The sequence below is a fragment of the Felis catus genome, chromosome A2, assembly GCF_018350175.1.
Source record: "Felis catus isolate Fca126 chromosome A2, F.catus_Fca126_mat1.0, whole genome shotgun sequence".
NCBI lineage: Eukaryota > Metazoa > Chordata > Mammalia > Carnivora > Felidae > Felis > Felis catus.
This window is the reverse complement of record NC_058369.1, coordinates 114,268,238-114,285,971: the sequence shown is the minus strand read 5'-3', so window position 1 is coordinate 114,285,971 and position 17,734 is coordinate 114,268,238. Positions and strand designations below refer to the sequence as shown.

The window sequence follows — 17,734 nt, the reverse complement described above, 5'->3', positions numbered from 1 at the left end:
GACTGAGGGTGATGAATAATCATTGCTTTTTTCTCGACAACATTCTGTTCAGCTCAAACAGTTTACAGTGAGAATAAATCACTATGTTGTTGTGTAATTGACAAAACTATGTGGAAAAAGTGGACAAATATAAAGAAGAAAAGAACGCCTGAGTGGCACAGTTGGTTGAGCATCTGACTTTGGCTCAGGTCATGATCTGTAAGTTCTAGGCCTGCATCGGGCTCCCTGGTGTCTGAAGCCTGCTTCAGATCCTCTGTCCTCCTATCTCCCTGCCCCTCCCTCACTGTCTCCCTCAAAAATAAACAAACTTAAAAAAAAAAAAAGAAAGAAAGAGACTGGTTTTAGGTAAATTGACAAAAATGTTCCCTTCTGTTCCTTGACTTTTACCGAAGTTCCTGCAGACTACACATATTTATTAGTTTTCCCACTCACAAATAGGGCCAAAGTTCCTTCACTTCCAAGTAAGAAATTAATCACTTTATAATTTAGTAATACAAAGATGGATTAAAGAAGATCACATTACATATCTCTACAAATGAAATAGTATATATCACTTGTATTTCTTTTAAAACATTTCTACATTTATGAGAACTGAGACATAAGATTTAGAAAGTGACAAAACGTCTTCCTAACATACCTTTAGAGCACTCCAAGACTGAGTGGTTAGGAAGTCAAGAGGACTCGAGTAAGTGTGTTCAACTCTGAATCGAAGCAGGAAATCCAATTCAAAAGGGTCTATCTCTCTCTTTCTCAACAAAATCTTTAGGGTACACAAAATTGAAAAAGGTCACTTAGTTTATATCAAAATCACAGCACAGGAGGTAGTCACCATTTAACAGATAGGACTGAATACACAGAACCAAGTCTGCTGAGATTTCCATAGGTCTGTATCTGTTCTAAAGCTGAATTAAGAAGTCTTAGATTAAGTCCATGATCTCAAAACCTTAACTGAAAATCTAATAGCAAATAATTATGAAGACTAGTTTATTCCAATTTTAACACATGTGTATTAGCAAAATATATGAAATATTTGTTCCTATTTATGCTTTTGCTGTGAACTCAAACTTGTCTTAGAACTTGTTATACAGAGGCACCTGGGTGGCTCATTCAGTTAAGGGTCCGACTCTTCATTTCGGCTCAGGTCATGATCTTAGAGTTTCACGAGTTCGAGCCCCACGTTGGGGTCTGTGCTGACAGCGTGGAGCCTGCTAGGGATTGATTCTCATTCTTTCTCTCTCTCTCTCTCTCTCTCTCTCTCTTTCTGCCCCTCCCCTGCTGACGTGCTGTCTCTGTCTCTCTCAATATAAATAAATAAACTTCAAAAGATTTTTTTAAAAGAGACTTCTTTAAAACAAACAACAAAAAAAGGTCTGGTTAAACAAATTGAAAAAGCCTGAGGTGATGATGGACCAAATTACTAAATAGAAGGTAGAACTAATATTATTAGTCTTGGTATAGAAATAACATCTAATAAACTTAATAAGTTTGACATATGAGATGACATATTTTTCTTATATGTGAGATTGAGAAAAATTGGAAATTACTGTTTTATAGATACAACTAAACAAGCACAGTATAAACAGAAATAAACTTTAGACACCTACATTAGGAACTTGATAAGAAGTCCACAGAAAGAACATTTCTGAGGGGGACAGGAGGCTGAAATATTCCCAAATTTCAACCTAAATATTTTAACACCATATAAAGTTAAACTGGTAAAATTTTGAGTTTTATGCTATTTTAAAACTCTAGATATTTTCAAAATGCATTATGGGTGGTAACACATTAAAAGACTATTTGATTAATTGATTTGTTCTTAATTCAATTTATTTTAATAAATAATTGCCATATATATGAAGCTTTGATTTACAGAAACTGTCAGGGTTTGAGATAAGCTGTAATTTATCTATGACTTCCTAGGAGAAAGTTTTAAATAGATGTGCGTATGTGTGTATGTATGTTTCATGTATTCTCATTCTTGGCCTTTTATTGCTAACGAGTAATACTTATACAAACAACAATTTAATTTTGTAATGTCTTGCTCCTGTTTATCACATACATTATGGAACACCTACACCTATATATTCATTTATAACCCAAAGGAATCGACAATGACCAAAAATACTGAAAGTAACAGTTTATCATTATTAACAGCAGGTATTTACAAAATGCCTTCTTTGGACAAAGCACTTTGGAGGACACAATGCAGACCAGGCAATGACCTTCCATCAAGAACTGGGTTGACAGAAAAAGGTATAGAGCAAACAAACTAATAATAGGACAACATGCTTATTTCATCTAGGCATGTAGTCCTCGACGTTTTCTTCTTATTGTGGGCACCTTTATTTAAAAAAGTCTTTTGCTGGAGTCCGTATTGAAAAATAGATAAATAAAAGGATAGCAGGTCTCACTGAAGGTGGCAGTGTGAAACCTGCAGCTCATTCACCCATTCACTGGTCTATAAAGGGACGGAGAAAATCCTAGGACCATCCAAATGTGGACTCATAATTCTTATCTTAAAGAATCTCCAGGCATCTGGGTGGCTCAGTCAGTTAAGCATCCAACTCTTGATTACGGCACAGGTCGTGTTCTCACAGTTGTGAGATTAAGTCCCGATTTGGGCTCTGCACTGGGTATGGAGTCTGCTTAAGATTCCCTCTCCCTCTGCCCCTCCCCGATGTGTGCTATCTATCTAAAAACAAACAAACAAACAAACAAAAACAAACCAGAAAGAATCTCCCTGGTAATATCCAGGAGGCTCTGCACAAGACCTAAGAAGTGAGGAGAAGTTGTTCTGTTTTTCAGGGTGATCGCTGATGTGGTGGCTTACAGCACATACCTACCCAAACCAACACCCTGGGACCGACTGAAAGCTTGTCACAAGTCCAAGCTCACCCTGGGAAACTCAAACTCACCTCGTGCCCCCAAGGCCTTCCAAAAAAGGTGTCATGCCTCCCTTCAGTGCAAGTAAAGCACATAATAAACAGAGGTGTAGGACTTCAGTTCTGAGGATGCTTTCAAATGACTGATTTCCTTACCTGAAAAGCCATCTGGGACAGGAAGGTGAGCTTGTCCTTCTCAAACAGTGCCTGGCTGGTGTAGAGGAAGATGGCATAGGTGATGCTCTCCATCAGGACTGAGACGCGGCCCTGCACGTCTTCCACCTTGTCAGCCTGCTCAATTGCTCTGTGGAACAGCATGTTGAAAGCCTGGGGAATTTAAAGTGACTGGTAAAGGATGGAAACTAGTGCCTGATGTCTAGCTAGCACCCCCCCCCCCCCACGCAGCCAAAATGGGGGATCGCTTTCTGTTTAACTTTATACAAAAGTGCCAAACTGTTTTCCAAAATGGTTTTTACCACTTTGCATCCTCATTGGCAACGCGAAAGAGTTGCAGTACTGTATCTGTGCTAACACTTGTTACTGTCCGTCTTGTAAAATTGCAGCCATTCTATTTGGTACCTAGCAATACTTCTTTCTGCTTTTACGCTGCATTTTTCTGATGAATACTGAGCACTTAAAAATGGGCTTATGGGCAATACTCATGACTCAGTACAGGACATGTCTGTTCAAATCTTTCATTGTTTAGTTGAGTTGTCCAACTTCTTTATATATTCTGAGATCAGTTTTTTGTTAGATATAAGCATTGGAAAGAGGTTTTAATAGTAATTCACCTTTTTATTTTCTTAATGTATTTTGAAGACCGTAAATTTTTAATTTGATAAGTTTCAATTTATTAGTTTTTTCCTTTCTATTGTATCCTAATAAATCTTTGCCTAACCCAAAGCCCAAAGATTTTCTCCCATTTTTTTCCCTAGAAATCTCATAGCTTTGCTTATTCATTTTGAGCTAATTTTGTAAGAAATGTGATGTAACGTTTAAGGTTCATTTTATTCTTTGTGGGTATCAAGTTTTCTCAGCACCATTTGTTATCAAAGCTATCCCTTCTTCATTAAATTGTCTCGGGTATTTTTCTTTAGGCCAATTAATATCAGTTTATAACAAGCCCTGAAATCATGTATTGTAAATTTGTTGTTCTTTTTCAAAATTATTTAGTTACTTTAAATCCTTTTAATCTCTTTTTCAAAATTATTCAGTTACTTTAAATCCTTTTAATTTTAGAATCAGCTTGCCAATTTCTATTTTTAAAAAGCCTCCAGGGATTTGGCTGAGATGGAATTGAATCTACAGATCAATTTGGAAAGACCAAAGATCATCTTAATAACACTGAGTGTTCTAATCCACAAACATGGTATCTCTCTCCATGGTATATTTCAACAATGTTTTTGCAGCACTTAGCACACAGATCTTGTATTTGTTTTGTTGAAATTATCCCTAAGAGTTTCGTGAATTTGGAAGCTGTTGTAAATAGTACTGAGGTATTAATTTTATTTTCCAATTGTTTGTTCTTCATATATAAAAACAATGGATTTTGAGTATTGCCTTTATATCCTGCCATCTTGCTAAAAACTCACTTCTTAGTCCTAGTAGCTTTTTTTGGTAGATTTCTGAAGATTTTCTATACACATGATTAAGTCATTTGTGAAAAAAAGACACTCCTTCTTTTAAAATGTCTGTGCCTTTTATTATATTATTGCACTGGGGATAACCTGCAGGGCAGTCATGAATAGAAGTGTTGAGAAAAGACATTCTTATTCCTGATCTTAGGGGAAAGCATTTAGTTTTTCAACATCAAGTATATTACTAGCTGTAGATTTTTGTAGATGCCCTTTTTCACATTGAGACATTAACCAGGTATTGAAGTTTGTCAGATTCTTTGACTGCATCCACTGAAGGGATCATATGGCTTTTCTCTGTTGTTTTGTGTTATTTTTTAAATGTTTAACCAGCTTGTATTCCTGGCATAAATTCCACTTGGGCATAAAATATTATTCTTTTTATTTGTGGCTGGGTTCACTTTACCAATTCATCCATCCTCCCTCTCTTCCTTTTTTAGTGAGTGAGGGGCAGGGGGACAAGCATGAGCGGGGGTGAAGGGCAGAGAGAGAGAATCTTAAGCAGGTTCCACGCTCAGTGTAGAGCCAGACACGGGGCTTGATCCCATGACTCTGAGATCATAACCTAAACCTAAACCAAAACCTGCTAGTTACTCTTGACTCTTTTCCTCTTCTTTATTTTCCATATCCAGTCCATTTCTAAGGATTGATTATTTTAGCTTCAAACCATATGACAAGTCTATTAACTTTTGAGTCTTGTCATTCTATCAGACATCTGCTTCAAACCTTTCAATGGCTTCTTTTTTCAGACAAACTATAATCCAAAACCCCCCATTTGGCCAATGAGGCCTCCTATGATCTAGACTTCCCCACCTCTCTAGAGTCCTGTCTTGTCATCTTCTCCCTTACTCATTAATTACCCTCCAGCCACATACATTCACTCACCACCTGGAATCCCAAACTCGTTCATGTCCCACACATCCTTGTTTTCTGCAAACATTTCATACATGGCTAAACTCTATAGGAATCAACTCTAATGTCACTTCTTCTGAGAGGCCTTCCCTGAACCAAGAGTAAAACAGCACCTCCATCTTTACTATTCTCTCTCATTGTACTTATCACTTTTACACACACACACACACACACACACACACACACACACACACACACACACGCCCCCCCCCCCCCCATATATTTGTTTCTTTCAAAACTGTACACTGAGTAACCAGCACAACATCTGGCATGATTGATCTCAATAGCTATTTGTTTAGAAACTGAGCGACAGCATGAATGAATACTGCCCAGAAGTACAATGATGCAAAGTAAAGAGCATGGCCTTTGGGATCATAGTCACAAGTTCAAATCCTGCCTCTTATAATTATGATGTGAATTACAGAGCAATTTATTTCAAAATGTTAGTTTAAAAAAAAAAGGGATAAAATACTTTATTGAGATGTTTTAAGCCTAAGAATGAACCAAGGTATAAAAATGTCTTGCATGTAACAGAGGGACTTAATGAATAGTTGCTCTCACTCTTTCTCCCACTATACCAAAATAATATGGGTAATCTTTTTATAAGACACTTATGGCTTTACAAAAAAAGTATAGGAGTCTCAAGGAGAATTCCCTTATATATAATAAACTCAAGACTCTGTTTAAGAACAAAACCAAATGTATTATGATGCCACATAATTATCTCAGAGCCTTATTAAAAATTATAAATAAAAGCTCCAGAGAAAATGAGAATTTCTTTTTCTTTTTCTTTTTTGCTGGCTAGATCCTCAGGACTCCTTACTGGATATATACCAATTGCTTAAAAGTAAATTCCAAACTTCCAGAAACAAGTTGAACTCATGAAACTGAAATTTTTTCTTAGCCTATTCAGCATACCTTCAAAGAGAATTGATAGATGGGGTTAATTTTTCTGAGGTCATTAATAACAAAATAAAGAAGAGACGCTCTCGCTGCCACTGGTCTGTAACATTCTCGGGCCTCGTTGATTTTTTTTTCATTTTCTTTAGCTTCAATCACCTACGGTGAGATCAAACAACATAGGCCATTTACTCTTCATATTCTTTATACTTACCCAAGTGATGGAAGGGACTTATCTGAAATGAAAAATTATTCATATTAAAACAGAAAACATGTATGAAATTTATGTGCTTGAGTTTTTCTAAAATTATTAGATTCATATTTTAAAATATTTTTTTTCATAAACTGAGTTTTCAGTGAGAATAGACCTGACTCTAGCTGTTTTATGGTTACAAATTAAGCAAATCTGACTAGGGGCTGTGGTTTCACAGAATTTGTTCTGAGTAATGTCACCTTCCTGCCTCCCCTCTCTTTTTCAGGTTTAATAACCCAGCTATATCACCTCCCTGGGATAGCTCTTACAAGTCTGCTGGGTCAGTTCAATGCTGATAACTTTATTAGTCAACAAGGTATACGAAAGCAGCCAAGGTCAATGATCTATCCAATAGCCATGTTTACTGAAAAAGCCTTTATGTGAAGACTCTCATGACTCTCTGACTTTGCACCAGATGATCCATATGCTCATATATTTCCATTTAGTTTATCTTTATCTATTAGCCTCTGGGTACATTCAGAAAGATAATTAAAAGAACAATACCTCCACCACCACAACCAACATACTCATTTTTATTCAAGGCTCAAATAACTTAAAAAAAAATTTTTTTTTTAAATCTAGGACTACTGCTGGTCCCATACCTTTTTTTTTTTTAATGTTATTTTTATTTTTGAGAGAGACAGCATGAGTGGAGACGAGCGGGGGGGGGGGGGGGTGCAAAGAGAGAGTGGGACAGAGGATCTGAAGTGGGCTCTTTACTGACAGCAGCGAGCCAATGTGGGGCTCGAACTCATGAAGCATGAGATCATGACCTGAGCTGAGGTTGGATGCTCAATGGACTGAGCCACCCAGGCACCCCTGCTCCTATAGCTTTTTAAGATAGCTTTTTTTCCCCCAACCTTTCTTACAGGCTTGATTCTTCATAATTGTGTATAAAAGGAAATAAAACATAGAGCAGAAAGGGGAATCCCTACATAGTAATATATTAAGAAGAAAGGAAGAGGCATTTTAAGAGACAATTAGAAGCTAACTTCAAAGCTAAGACCTAATTTACTTAATTGCTCTAATCTTTACCATCTTAGGAGCCACCAAGAATTCACTTACTTAAAAGGACAGAGTAATGTGGGATTCCATTTCTTTGTTTAAATTAAGATAAACATATAGGATGTGTGGTGACACAGTCTCAACTGGGTAATTAATAGATTGGTAAGTAATGAGGATATTGCAGAAAACAAATGAGATTCCTCCCACTTTGACACAATGGAATTTTAAGGGTCATGGACACTTGTGAAAGTCCTAAGTGCCTATCACACGTAGGACATGTTGGGACATATGTTGGACATTCAGCAGGAAGTCTACTCAATAAAAATTTTTACTGGCTCTTAGGAAATGTCATTGTTTCCCAGGGTGAATAATGCATGTGAGTACAGCAGGAGACCATGCCTTGCTCTCTCTCTACTGCCAGTGAAGGCCTGTAAACACAACTTTAGCTCTAAATATTTCTCTAAAATGTACAACAGACCAGGAAACCTGTGGTGAGACTGGAAGGTGTCAGTTTGCCAGAGCTGGATGCTAAGCCTTTTTAGATTTTACACCATGTAAACCAGCAGGCTCCAATTCTCTTCAGATTTAGTCACTCAGAAAAAATAACAGCCTCACAGAGTCTCATGTGGATGACAGGATCTCTGCTGAACTATGAGAGGCACAAGTTCAACCACCTCTGGCTCCAGGCAGAGCCCCCCACATTCTGGTTTTTAAGGGCAGTTTATTAAATGACCTTAAATCCACAACAAGTGAGTCCTCTTAAGCAAACTGTCAAGTTTGATCACATTTTGATCCCAAACACTTGATTCAAAGGGAGCACTGTGACCCTCCAGGTGTCCTTGGGGCCTTCTTACTTTCCGCTCTATCTCTGCTGCGGTCGCCTTGGTCCTCTCCAGCCTCTCTACCAGCTCGGTGTCGTCGAGGAAGCTCCCCTCTGCTGCAGAAAGGCGCAGAAGGAGGTCGTCCTCCAGATACTTCAGCTCGATCTTGAAGTCATTCTGGTGCTTTGTCAAAACCAACTAACAAAACCAAGAAAAGTCTGAGAAATGGCGGTTAAATTCACGTTTGTAAGCAGTTTCTTTAATTGTCAATTTCATGGAACCATATATAGTAAACACACTTAAAAACATACAAAATTAAAAATATACTAATCATCCACTTTAAAAACTTATATAAAAATTTTTTAATATTAATTTATTCTTTGAGACAGAGAGAGAGACAGAGAGAGAGCGCGCACATGCAAGAGAGGCAGAGAGAGAGAGAGAGAGAGAGAGCGAGAGCGAGCGAGCACAAACAGGAGGGGTAGAGAGAGAGACACAGAATCTGAATCAGGCTCCAGTGAACCAGGCTCCAGGCTCTGAGCTGTCAGCACAGAACTCGACGTGGGGCTCGAACTCATGAACTGTGAGATCATGACCCAAGCCAAAGTTGGATGCCTAACCAACTGAGCCACCCAAGTGCCCCTAGAAACTTATTTTAAAACAAGTCAGAGGGGCACCTGGCTGGCTCAGTTGGTAGAGTGGCCGACTTTGGCTCGGGTCATGATCTTGTGGTTTGTGAGTTTGAGCCCCACATTAGGCTCACTGCTGTCAGTGAAGAGCCCACTTCAGATCCTCTGTCTCCTCTCCTGTACCCCTCCTTAACTTGCATACACATACTCACTCTCTCAAAAGTGAACGTTAAACATTTTTTTAAAACAAATCTCAAAATATGTTAAGATCTGGGTGCACTCCAGCGTCCAGAGAATGAATGTCTGTCATAATCATTTAACATCATGAACCTATAGGAAGAACCTATTCTATTCTATAGGAAGAAACTTCTGCTTCAAATCTAAAAAGTTGGAAGTCATCATTTCCATCCACACAAAGGAAAAAAGCTAATCCTCAACTCTTCTTACATCCTTCAAAGAACTAAAGTTACAGGTCAACTGCCACTCTAAAAGCCAGAGGGATGGGTAAATACAGACAATCAGCTGATGGTGAACATTCACAGAGTAATTGGCTAATTGCTGGAGTCAGAGCTCCCGTTTTAAACCTCCGGGAGCTCAGTCTTAGGAATCCCTCCATACTTTTGTGAATTTGCCTCTAAGAGACTTACCTGGTTGTCACAGTAAAGACCAGAAAAAAAAAAAATCTATTCCTGCTTTGGGCAGTGGAAGGGGAAAAGCAACTATTTTAAAATATGTCCAGGGGGAAGGCAACCCTTTAAAATATCCAAGAGCTTTCTGTTTTCTTAACAAAAGCCTTCCCTCAATGGAAATTACATTATCAGAGCCTTACCTGACCTAGGGAGAAGGATGATTGGACAACTCAGCCTCCCCTCAATCTCTTTTCTCACAAAGGGGAGATAAAAATAAATGATGAACTCTTCTGAAGAGAGAAACCCTGAGATTTAATCATAGTATTACACAGTATTGCAGAATACTTCTCATCCACAATACCTTACCACCACACCGCATCAACAGACCCCAGTATGATAACAGTGGATTCCAACAGAGAGCTGCAAGGTACCGACTATCTAAGAAGGAGTTTCTAGGGAAATCCAAGGACACAGACAGACAAAAGCAGGGATGTGAGAGGAAAGTGAAACCTATGACAGCAACAGCTACAGCAAACATGACACCCAGCCTAACTGCTAGTCACATAAATATAAAACCTAACACTAAAGTTCCATTGGCCTTACTTCAAATTATCCAGTACATCCTAGCTGGCTTTCAACAAAAAAGTACAAGGCATGCTGAAAGACAAAAAGCACAGTCTGAAGAGATAAAGCGAACCTCAGAACAACACTCAGGAGTGGCAGAAATTCTGAAATTATCAGACTGAGAATTAAAAATAATTATGCTTAATGTGCTACGGGGCTCGTGAGAAACTGGAAAACACGCAAGACCATTTGGACAATTTAAGGTGAGAGACGGAAACTGTAAGAAAGGAAATGTTAGAAGTAAACACTATGACAGAAATGAAGGATGCCACTGATGGGCTCATCAGTAGGTTGGACACAGTCAAGGGAATCATCAGCAAACTCCAATATAGGTCAAGAGAAACGTTTCACGCTGAAAAGGAAAGAGGAAAAAAAGGAAAAGAATATCCAGTAACTGTAGGAAAATTACAAAAAGTGTTAACATGCACATCATAGGAATATCTGAAGGAGAAAAAGGAGAATAAATAGTGGAGGTAATGATGGCTAAGAATTTTCTAAAATTAATGGACATTCACCAAACCACAGATCCAGGATGCTCACAGCAGAATAAGTAACAAAAAAAAATTACACCTAGACATATCATATTCAAACTGCAGAAAATCAAGTACCAAGAAACAAGGTGAAAAGAAGCTACAAGAAAAAACAAACCTCACCTATGGAGGAAAGAGGACAAGAATTACAAAGAACTTCTGAGAAATCATGCAAGCAAGAAAAGAGTAAATATTCAAAATATTGAAGAAATAAATGATCAGTCTATAAGTCTGTCTCCTGCCAAATCAGTCCTCAAAAATTAAGCAAAAAAAACAGATTTTTTTAATAAAAAAACCTGAAGGATTCTGTCACCGGTAGACATGTCTTACAAGTAATTTGTTGTTGTTGTTGTTTTTGGTCACACAGGAAAAAAAAGGATAGAGGTCAGAAACTCACATCCACATAAAGGAAGAATGTCAGACAAAGAATAAATGAAGGTAAAAAATTTTTTTTCTTACTCTTAAGGGAACTGTTCAAACTAATACAGACAACAAGGTATTCAGTGATTATAACTTATAATAAATGAAATGAATGACAACAGTGTTACCAGAGATGGGAGGGAAGAAATGAGAAAACGTTAAAAGATACTTGCACTTCCTAGGAGGCAGTATCATAATGTGACTTGAAAATGGACTTAGGTTACTTGTAAATGTATATAGTAAATACTAAAAAAAACCCCACTACATTAAAAAAAGAAAAAAAGAGGTATAACTTATATGCTGGGAGACCACAGGTAGTGGAATTATATGAAATGCTCAATTAAAACCAGAGAAGGCAGAAAGAAAAAAAAAAAGCATGAAAAAGGGTAACGAAGAGTACAGTAAATAAACAGTGACAAATGTGGTAGATTTTAATCCAATTGCATCAATAATCTCTTTGTGAATTTTCTAAATACATCAATTAAAAGACACAGACTGACAACATGGATCAAAAAAGTAGGACCCAACTGTCTACTTTCTAAAAGAAATCTACTCTGCTTAAAGGAAAGGGATGGAGAAAGTTACACCACTTACCGCTCAGCAAAAGAAAGCTGGAGCAGCTACATTAATTTCAGACAAAGTACACACGAGAACAAGGAAAATTATCCAGCACAAAGAGGAGAATTATATAATGATAAAGGGATCAATTCTCTTAAAAAAAAAATACAAATCTTTAGTGAGCATGTCTCTGACAACCAAGTGTCAAAATACAGGAGACAGAAACTGACAGAACTCCAAGAAGCACACAAGGCCACATTGCTGAAGAATTCAAAACTCCTGTATCTAGAATTAATGGATTCTGGTAGACAGAGAATCAGCAACAATATAGTTGAACCAAACAGCACTATTAACTGGATGTAAGTGACATTTATAGAATACAGTAAAACCTTGGATTGTGAGTAACTTGTTCTGCAAGTATTCCCTAAGATGATCAAACATTTCTAATAAATTTGAACCTGATAAAGGAACAATGTCTTGGAATACGAGTAGTGACCCCGAATGTCACATGATCACAAATGAGCAAATGGTTCTTCTCCCTCATTCCCTCTGCCTCTCTCCCCGTGGGATTATGGGTGATCATCAAAGTAATGTTACATTTCCACAAAAATCCTCAAAGGGAGGCGAAAGCAAGTGTCACTGGATAGGTTCCTTGTTAAAGTTGCACAAAAAGAAAGAGATTCCATTGAGCCATCAGATAGGAGTGATTCCTTTAGTGCTAATGAAAGTCATTTACACAGCAACCTTCTTTTGTCTTCCTCACACCAGCCACAGAGGTTTTTCAAAGGTAGGTGCAGGTCAATTTGTTTATTTTTCCTTGCATTTTGTATTTTCTTTATTATTTTGTATTATATTACAGTATGTAAACATTTTTACATGAATATTTTTGGGTTGTGGAATGAATCATCTGAGTTTCCATTATTTCTTATGGGGAAATTTGCTTTGATATACAAGTGCTTTGGATTACAAGCATGTTTCTGGAACAAATTATGCTTGCAAACCAAGGTTCTACTGTACGTTATCAAATAATAGCAGAGTACATATTTCTTTCAAGTTCACATAAAATATTCACATGATAAACCAAACTCTGAACCATAAAACACACCTGAAAAAGTTTTAAAAGAAAGAAATACTAAGTGTACTCTCAAACGACAATGAAATCAAATAAGGAATTACTAAATGGAAAGATAGCTGGAAAACTCCCCAAGTATTTGGAGATTAAACAGCGTACTTCTCAATAACATGTAGGTGAAAGAAATCTCAATAGATATTAAAAATATATCAAACTAAATAAAAATGAAAATACAATTTATCAAAATGTGTGAGATGAAGCAAAAGCAGTGCTGAGAGGAAAATTTGTAGCACTGAACACACAGTAGAAAAGAAGAAAGATCTAAAATTAATGATCTATGCTTTTACCTTAAGAAGCTAGTGAAAGAAAAGCAATATAAATATAAAGCAAGGAGATGAAAATAAACAATAAAAATTAGAGCAGAAATCAATAAAAATTAAAACAGGAAACCAATGGGGGAAAAAATCATCAGCCAAAAGTTGATTCTTTACAAAAATCAACAAAATTTTTAGCCCTGGAGCCAGGCTAACCAAGAAAAAGAGAAAGCATTAATTACAATGTCAGAAATTAAAGAAGGACCATCACTACTGACTCTATGGGCATTAAAGGATAATAAAAGGATATTATGAATGAGTTTATGCCCACAAATTTGATAATTTAGATGCAGTAGACCAATTTCTTGAAAGACACATCTACCAAGAACTCATAATCTGAATGGGCCTATATCTAATTAAAATTTTGAATTGACAACAATCTTCCAAAAAAGAAAGCACCAGGCCCAGAGGATTTCACTGATGAGTTTACCAAAGATTTAAGGAAGAAATGCTATCAACTTTCTACTATTTCTTCCAGAAAACAGAAGCAAAGGGAATACTTTCTAATTGTATGAGGTCCCCATTAGCCTAATATTGAAACCAGATAAAGCCATTTCAAGAAAAAACAAAACTATAGACCCAGTATCTTTCATGAACATATATGTAAAAATCCTCAACAATATATTAGCAAACAAAATCAAACACATGTGTGAAGAGAAATATATACTATAGTAAGTAGGATTTATTCCAGGTATGCAAGTCTGGTTCAACATTGAAAAGTCAAGTAATGTAATCCATTGCATCAAAAGGCTTAAGAAAAAAAAATATGATATACCAATAGATGAAGAAAAAACATCTGAAAAAATCCAACACTCATTTATGATAACGACTCCCAGAAAAGTAGAAATAGAGGTGAACTTCAACTTGATAGAGAACATCTAAAAATGAAACCTACATTCATTACATATTCCACTTAATGGCGATGAACTAGATGCTTTCCCCCCAAAACTGGAACTGGCACAAATATCTCTTTTCACCACTTCTATTCAACATTGTACTGAACGTCTTAAACTAAGTCAATAAAACAACAAAATAAATAAAATGTATACAGAATGGGAATGGGAGAAATAAAGTCTTTGTTCACACATGGCATGGTTGTCTTTGTAGAAATCCCCAAAGAATCAACAAAAAGACTCCTAGCTAACAAGAGATTATAACAAAGCTGCAAGATACAGGGTTAATGTACAAAACCCAACTGCTTTTGTATACACTAGCAATGAACAATTGGAAATTAAAATGTATAGTACAATACCATTTACATTAGGACCAAAAAACTGAACTGCTTAGATAAAAATCTAGGAAATCATATTGAAGATATGTGTGAAGAATTCTACCATGTTCTGATGAACGAAATCAAAGATCTAAAAAATGTAGACATAATTCATATTCATGATAGGAAAATCCAATATTGTTAAGATACCACATTTTCCTTTCTGTGATTCAACATACTATCAGTCAAAATCCCAGCACATTATTTTGTGGATACTGACAAACTGACTATAAAGTATACACAGAAAGGTATAAAATTCAGAAGAGCCAACAGTCAGCATATGGAAGAAAAATAAGTTGGAAGATTGACAATACTCACCTTAAAGACTTGCTATAAAGCCACCACTAATAAGGAAGATATGGTATTCACAAAGTAGACAACAGATCCACAGAAATATGGTCTACTGATCTCTGACAAGTAGTAAAGGCAATGCAAGGAGAAACGACAATTTTTTTAAACAAATGGTACCAAACAGCTGGGTATCCACATGCAAAAGAATGAAGATGGATCCCTACCTCACATTGCAAACAAAAATTAACTCAAAATGGATCACAGACCTGAATGTAAGAACTAAAACCATAAAACTCCTAGAAGAAAACACAAGAGTAAATCTTCACAAACTTTTATGAGGCAATGGTTTCATAAATATGATATCAAAAGCACAAGCAACAAAGAAAAAAGAAATAAACTGGATTTCATCAAAATTAAAGTTAGGTGCTTCAGAAGACACGATCAATAAAGTGAAGACAACCCACAGAATGGGAGAAAATATTTTTGTACTATGTGCCCAATGAGAGTATAATATTAAAAAAACATAAAGACTCCTACAACACAATAAAAATAACCCGATTTTAAAAATGGGCATAAGATTTGAATAGATGTTTCTCCAAAGAGGACATATCAAACCAATAAATATATGAAAAGATGCTCAATTCCATTAGCCTGTAGGGAAAAGAACATCAAAACCATAGTGAAATACCACTTCACATGCATTAATGTGGCTATTAGCAAAAAGAGAGCAAAAAGTGTTGGTGAAGATGTGAAGAAATTGGGTCTTTTACACATAGTTGGTAAAAATGTAAAATGGTCCAACTGCTTTGAAAACAGTCTGGCAGTTCCTTAAATGTTAAATGTAGAGTCAATATGTAACCTAGCAATTCTGCCGCTAGGCACGTATGCAAGAGAATTGAAAAATATACATCCACACAAGAACTTATGCATGAACATTCAAAGAAGCATTAAGCATCATAGCCAAAAAGTGGAAACAACCTGAATACCCATCAACCCATGATGGCATAAATAAAATATGACATATATATATCTGTACAATGAAATATTATTCAGATATAAAAAATGAAGAATTGGTATACACTACAACATGGATGCACCTTGAAAACATTATGCTAAGTGAAAGAAGCCATGTACAAAGGCCATATATTTAATGATTCCATTTATATGAAATGTCCAGAACAGGCAAATCTATAGGGGTAAAAGGAGATTAACGACTGTTATGAGGTAGGTGGGAACAGACACTGGAGATTAACAGCTAATAAGCATTTATTTATTTTTTTTTGAGGTGCTGAAAATGTAGAATTGATACTCTGTGAATAACCTAATATACAATGAATTATACAATTAAAAAGGGTATGAGATTTAATGCAATCCCTATCAAAATACCACCAGCAATTTTCATAGAGCTAGGACAATGAAGCCTAAAATTTGTATGGAACCACAAAAGACCCCAAAGAGCCAAAGCAATCTTGAAAAGAAAACCAAAGCTGGAGGCATCATGACTCCAGACTTCAGGCTGTACTACAAAGCCTTAGTCATCAAGGTAGTATGATACCAGCGCAAAACCAACACATAGACCAATGGAACAGAATAAAAAACTCAGAAATGGACCCACAACTATATGGTCAACCAATCTTTGACAAAGCAAGAAAGAATATCCAATGGAAAAAAGACAGTCTCTTTAACAAATGGTGTTGGGAAAACTGGACAGCAACATACAGAAGAATGAAATTAGACCACTTTCTTATACCATACACAAAAGTAAACTCAAAATGGATGAAAGACCTAAACGTGAGACAGGAAACCATCAAAATCCTAGAATAGAACATAGGCAGCAACCTTGCTGACCTCGGCCAGAGCAGCTTCTTACTAGACACGTGTCTAGTAAGGGAAACAAAAGCAAACATGAAGTAATGGGACTTCATCAAAAGAAAAAACTTCTGCAGAGAGCAGGAGACAATCAATAAAAACTGGAAGGCAGCCTACAGAATGGGAAAAGATATTTGCAAATGACATATATGATAAAGGGTTAATAACCAGTATCTATAAAGAACTTATCAAACTCAACACCCAGAAAACAAATAACCCAGTTAAGAAATGGGCATAAGACTTGAACAGACGGTTTTCCAAAGAAGACATTCAGATGGACACATGAAAAGATGCTCAACATAATTCATCATCAGGGAAACACAAATCAAAACCACAATGAGATGCCACCTTACACTGGTCAGAATGGCTAAAATTAACAACACAAACAACAAGTGTTGGCAAGGATGTGGAGAATGGAGAATCTCTAACACTGTTAGTGGGAATGCAAACTGGTGCAGCCACTCTGGAAAACGGTATGGAGGCTCCTCAAAAAGTTAAAAATAGAACTACCCTATGACCCATCAATTGCACTACTAGGTATTTACCCAGAGGATATGAAAATAGACTTAAAGGGGTACACGTACCCCTGTGTTTATAGCAGCATTATCAGCAATAGCCAAACTATGGAGGCAGCCCAAATGTCCATCAACTGATGAATAAAGAAGATGTGGTATATACAATGGCCATCAAGAGGAATGAAACCTTGCCATTTGCAATGATGTGGATGGAGCTAGAGTATATTATATTAAGTGTAATAAGTCAGGCAGAGAAAAACAAATACCGTATGATTTCACTCATACATACAACTTAAACAAAATCGATAAACATATATAAAAGGGGGGAAAAGGTGGAAAACAAACCATAAGAGACTAGGATTAGAGAACAAACTGAAGGTTCGTGGAAGGAGGTGGGTGGGAGATGGGCTAAATGGGTGATGGGCATTAAGGAGGGCACTTGTGTTGAGCACTGGGTGTTATATGTAAGTCATAAATCACTAAATTCTACTCCTGAAAACAATATTACACTTTATGTTAACTAGAATTTCAATAACAGTTTGAGGG

The 17,734-nt window shown here is 36.5% G+C and overlaps 1 protein-coding gene across 14 annotated transcripts in view; it reads right to left on the bottom strand.

Annotated features, from left to right (window-relative positions):
- DNAH11 (dynein axonemal heavy chain 11) overlaps nt 1–17,734 on the bottom strand; it is a 372,548-nt gene that overhangs the window by 54,551 nt on the left and 300,263 nt on the right. For all 14 annotated transcript variants that reach the window (XM_045052477.1, XM_045052478.1, XM_045052472.1 and 11 more), the window contains 4 exons: nt 8,441–8,605; nt 6,347–6,487; nt 3,039–3,209; nt 638–760 (listed from right to left, as the gene is read on the bottom strand). In XM_045052477.1, coding sequence (XP_044908412.1) covers nt 638–760; nt 3,039–3,209; nt 6,347–6,487; nt 8,441–8,605 — 600 coding nt within the window. The remainder of the gene's footprint in view (nt 1–637; nt 761–3,038; nt 3,210–6,346; nt 6,488–8,440; nt 8,606–17,734) is intronic.